Genomic DNA, 5,495 nt, shown 5'->3' with positions numbered 1-5,495 from the left:
CATGCACGCATTGCACGCATACACACACACACACATGCGCGCGCACAAAGACATATGCATGCACGCATGCACACACACACACACACACACACACACACACACACACACACACACACACACACACACGTACAGACACACACAAACACACCCACACACCCACGCACGCACACACATACAGACACACACACACAGCAAATACACAAGCATTGTCTGTAACAGGACTGGATTAGATGTACTATTTGGTGTGTGCCAATGACTGTGCAGCTGACAAAAGCAACTTTAAAGCCGTTTGCCCGAGTCTAAAACTACTGGCCACCAGTGAAATCAACACACTCACCTGCAAACACAAGACCTCTTACATAACATGAAGCCTCTCGCTTTCTGTTTTTGTGTATGTGTGTGTGCCCATTTTCCAGCCACTGTTATTAAATGAAGTTATGAGAGCCCTGAGAAATGTAAACATGCAGACGAGCAGAGAGAGGGGGGGGGGGGGGGGGGGGGAGAGGAGGGGGGGAGAGAGGGGGGAGAGATGAATAAGAAGATGTATCCTAGGTGGAGAATGTGCCATATAAACTGAAGAGGACCAAATAAACACTAATCTCTCTCTCTCTCCCCCTCTCTCTCTCTCTCTCTCCCTCTCTCCCTCCCTCCCTCTCTCCCTCCCTCCCTCTCCCTCTCTCTCCTCTGCTCATGTTACAGCATCTGAATGCAAGTCTGGCTCCCGCATAAAGCCAGCGCTGAGAGGAGCAGAGCAGGGTAGAGGAGGCAGGGGGAGGCAGAGGAATGTGCCCCTGGACGGCCTCCAAGACGGCCAATTCAGGGGAATTATGGACAATAAAGAGAAAGCTATAACACAACAGTTGTCCAAACACCTGTGGAAACTCAGTGAAGGATACATGGGCGACGACTAAATGTGTTTTGTGTGAAAGTGAGGGCAAATGAACACGAGAGATAGAAAAACAAAGAGCGGGATGTTGTATTGAATAGCAGATAAAGGCAGCGCTCTCACTGACAAGCCCAGTTAATCTGCCTACACACACACACACACACACACACACACACACACAGAGAGAAAGAGAGAGAGAGAGAGCGAGCACCTCATAGTGTATCCATTGTGTTGGTTACCTGAGGCCTGGTAAGACCAGGAGAGGCTTCAGAGGACTATGGGAGCACATAGACTAGATAGCAATAGCAGTGCAAAGCAACAGCCACTAACACAAGGGTGGGACGGCATAATGCCCAGAGCATACATTCAGCTGTAACAGCCTCTGATTTGGCACCGGACACAGCAAGACACTCATCAAGTCCTAGACCGCTCATTATTGTGCTACTGGATTACTGAGTCTACGGAGTTCAGCTGAAACTCACAACAAGGTTTCAGGACAACAGAATTTCAAGAGAGGGTTGTTCTCAAAAAAGTTTTAGTAGTGTAAATGCTCATCATTTGACTTTTAAGTATTGATATTGCAATGACAGATCATGGTTCAATAAGAGAACAGAATAAAATAATAGACATATCATAGCGTATTATCTTATACAATTCATAAATAATATGAAATTTGTATTTTTTTTTTTTCATGCTCACTACAACAACCTAACATGGACCTCAATGTCAATGGAACAGAACCAACAGAAAACCACAGTGTTCCCTCTCTGCACTGAGCAATTTGAGATTGTTGTGTTCTGAAATTTGAGAACCTGGCGAGAACACTCTCCTCCACTGCGGTTCTCTAGCGGAACGGGTGCCACAGTCACACACCTGAGAGGTGATGGCCACAGTCATGCTGTTTGTCTCTCCATGTGCATTTGCATTTTACCCAAATGAATCACACCGGAGAACGAGGAAAGGACCCAACATTTTAAAATGGTGTGCTCTGCATATGTGATCATAAACAGTGTCTCTGCAGGGGAAACTCATTGTATAGGTAATGCAGTGATGGTTAATGTCAATTGATGAATGTGCAGAAATACTGACTAATTACTATTTAAAGCAGCATTGCACAGTGATGTGGCTCTCTACTTATAAAAGCCCTGACATTACCGTTTATGAGCACAGGCTGTAAAGGGCTGAAGGTGACGTGAGAGGTGTCCAGGCAACAGCCCTCTGTCCGATGTGCGTGTGTTTAACGTGATCAGTGTGTGTTTAGAGTGATCTGCGTGTGTTTAACGTGATCTGCGTGTGTTTAGCGTGATCTGCGTGTGTGTGCTCTGTGTGTGTGCTCTGTGTGTGTGCTCTGTGTCTGCGCTAACATGATTACATGACATGAGCCGTCCTCTGCAAATATTTGATGTTCTCCCTCGCCGTCAACCGGGCCGAGTGGCAGTAGATGAACAGTTTGCATCCTAGACAGATAAGCGAGTGACAGGAACAGATAAGTGGGGAAAAAGAGAAAGGAGACAGAGAGAGAGAGGGAGAGGGAGAGGGAGAGGGAGAGAGAGAGGGAGAGAGAGAGAGAAAGAGAGAGAGACAGAGAGAGAGAGAGAGAGAATGAAGACTGCACACGACTCAGCAGGTTGCAGCGAGGTATGACAGATATGTTTTTGGCCTTGTGTGTGTGTAGCTCCTTTTATGTAACGTCCCAATGGGGGCCACTCCATAACCAGCTGGGGAACACTTAGTGAACCAGTGGAATGATCAGACTGCAAACGGGGGGAGAACACACACACACACACACACACACACACACACACACACACATACATACACACACACAGACACAGACACAGACACAGAAACAGACACACACACACACACACAGAGACACACACATACTGTACACACACACACAGACACAGACAGACACAGACAGACACACACACACACACACACACACACACACACACACACACACACACACAGACACACACACACACACAGACACACACACACACACACACACACACACACAAACAGACACAAACAAACACACACACACACACACACACACACACAAACAGACACACACAAACACACACACACACACACACACACAGACACACACACACAGACACACACACACACACAAACACACAGAGACGGAACACCATGCCATGTAGGTTAGGTGAAGTAAATGAAAGTGGAAAAAAGCTCTGGACGCCACCGAGGTCTCAAAACAAAGTCATCGCTGTGCCTGCGTGGAGTGATCTCACAAAATGTATTCACTTTGACTGAGTGAGCGTGTGTGTCTGTGTGAGAGCGACAGTTATTTGGTTTATCAGCTGTGATCAAGCTAAAATATGTGAGTTTTTAGAATGTCTGACATCAACAGCATGGGACAAAATGATGTCATGGATATTATGTTCAACAATCATAGTAAGTATGTATACTCTTTTGATCCCTTGAGGGAAATTTGGTCTCTGCATTTATCCCAATCCGTGAAACACACTCAGCACCCAGTGAACGCACAGTCATGTTGTCCAGCCTTCAAATGATCCAACAGACAATGATGTCCATACAATTAATAACACACAGTCACACATAAACAATTCTGACAGGTCAATTGTCTGAACGAGAACATTAATTTAATGTTGCTGGGAGGTCCCTGACTCTGGGTCACTAATCAATACGGTGACCATTAAATATTGCCAGGGGTCCGCCATGGAGTGTTTGGAATGTTCAAGTTTCCTGTAGACATAACAGAGAGGGTTAAAGCGGAGCTAGTGATGAAGGATCTTTGGACATAACTTCCCCTTACCACAGAGTCACTATGGAAACCATTCCAGGAAGAAACAAAGTGTACCATCTCATTGCCATGCCTGATGAAATAGCTTTAAGCAAATACTAACAACAAACATTACCTGTTGCCGGGAAACTACTTCAATGCAGTGCACATTAATTGCACAATACGACCCATAGTATCCCTATCCTGAGCAGTAAACAATTCCCATCACTAGGCAGACTATGGATTTGTTCAAACATCAAAACATGCCAAGCAGGTTTGGCAAACAGCCCCTTAAGACGCATTCTCGTGTGGCATCTTCTTCTTAATCTCATCCCAAGCTGCGCCACTCCAATTAAACCCTTCACCTGTCCACCCCAGCCAACCCTGACCACACCCCCACAACACATCTTGACGCCAGTATAACCACTAATGATCCACAGATAGACACGAAGGCGTGTAATAGCCTACTCGGTCAAAAGTGCATTGTACTGTACTGCACAGACATTAAATAATGCCGGTTAATGATTTGACAAGGTTATCTTCCGCACGAAGACCAAACGACAGTTTTATTAGTTATATAGCAAACAGACTTTCCCCAAGTGTGTCGTGCCGTGCCGAGGACCTAGTCTTCCACGCAACAGAGTTTCTGGAGTATAGGCTAATGCCCGCAGTGATTGTCCTACCTGATGAGTAGCCTACTGCACCAAACATCAGGTGGCACTAAACCAGATTAAGCATCTGTTGAACAATAAGTGGCTGAATACGTTCACGCCAAGGCTATCTCTGTCTGGATGAGTTCGTCCGTGTTGTTTTACAGTTTCTTTATTTGTTTGTTGTAGAAGTTGGAAAGCAAAAAGAAACCAATCGGGAGACCAGAGATAGATCATCTGACGGATCTCACCCAAGTCTAATTTTAGTGACAGTGAAGGTAGGCAATTATTAAATGAAATCCAGTGATAGTGAAGGTAGGCAATTATTAAATTAAATCCACAAACACAGTATAGGCTAGCCTACACTAGGGATAACTAACTGGACAGTGAATGTCTTTGGATACATCATTCCATTGCCACCGGAGTTCGTGATTAGTGAGCCCAATGCGCCACTTACACCTGAGCAAAGGATAGCGTGGCATTCGCTTCCATACCGTTCCAGAGTAGCCTAATCAGAAATTAAACTTGCATAGCCTACGGTGTTGACAAAATAAGCCACTATCGTGATACTTGAAAACAGCCTAACAGCTATGCCTACACAATGTTTATTAAACATAAACACTCACCATTCTGTCTTCTGTTCTGATGTCATTGACTGTACACAAACTCCGCGTGCTTCCACTCATCTTCACAATATTTTCACGAAAAGTTCAATAAATAAATAAGTAGGCTACTAATAAATTATTAATTAAACGAATCCTACAATTAATCGTAACGGATGTGACCCAGTTTCAGCCTATCCACACGCTCTCACAAATTCACTCAAATGAGCTCCTCTTCTGAGATGTCCTAGGTTGATAAAAAAAAAAACTGCTCTGCTTTACGCGCACCGGGCAAAACGGTTTTGTGTCACTCCCCTCCCTCTACCTCGCTCTCATCACGTCAGTCACTGGCTAAACAGAGAATTCGCGCGTGACCTCACCGCTCAAGCAGCTCGCTCTCCTTTACATAGCCTGTCCCGGTACGCCCCCGCGAGGATGAGCGGCTCACGGAGACGCGCCTGAGCGTCAAAAGTTTTGACATGAGGAAGACAAAGAACACATCAATACATGTTGTTGCTGCTGCTGCTGCTGCTGCTGCTGCTGTGTGTGTGTGTGTGTGTGTGTGTGTGTGTGTGTGTGTG

The 5,495-nt window shown here is 45.5% G+C and overlaps 1 protein-coding gene across 1 annotated transcript in view; it reads right to left on the bottom strand.

Moving 5' to 3' along the window:
- Positions 1–5,160, bottom strand: part of tuft1a (tuftelin 1a) — a 17,692-nt gene extending 12,532 nt beyond the window's left edge. Inside the window, exon 1 of the mRNA XM_076279799.1 lies at positions 4,939–5,160. Within this exon, the coding sequence (XP_076135914.1) occupies positions 4,939–4,998 (60 nt within the window). The 5' untranslated portion in view covers positions 4,999–5,160. The remainder of the gene's footprint in view (positions 1–4,938) is intronic.
- Positions 5,161–5,495: the final 335 nt, after the last annotated feature.

The sequence above is a fragment of the Alosa pseudoharengus genome, unplaced genomic scaffold, assembly GCF_046254945.1.
Source record: "Alosa pseudoharengus isolate Yale_2024_CS ecotype anadromous, Long Island Sound unplaced genomic scaffold, YU_APseudo_1.1 YU_APseudo_1.1_scf_12, whole genome shotgun sequence".
Lineage (NCBI taxonomy): Eukaryota > Metazoa > Chordata > Actinopteri > Clupeiformes > Clupeidae > Alosa > Alosa pseudoharengus.
The sequence above is the reverse complement of the archived record's forward strand: the minus strand, read 5'-3'. Positions and strand labels throughout refer to the sequence as shown.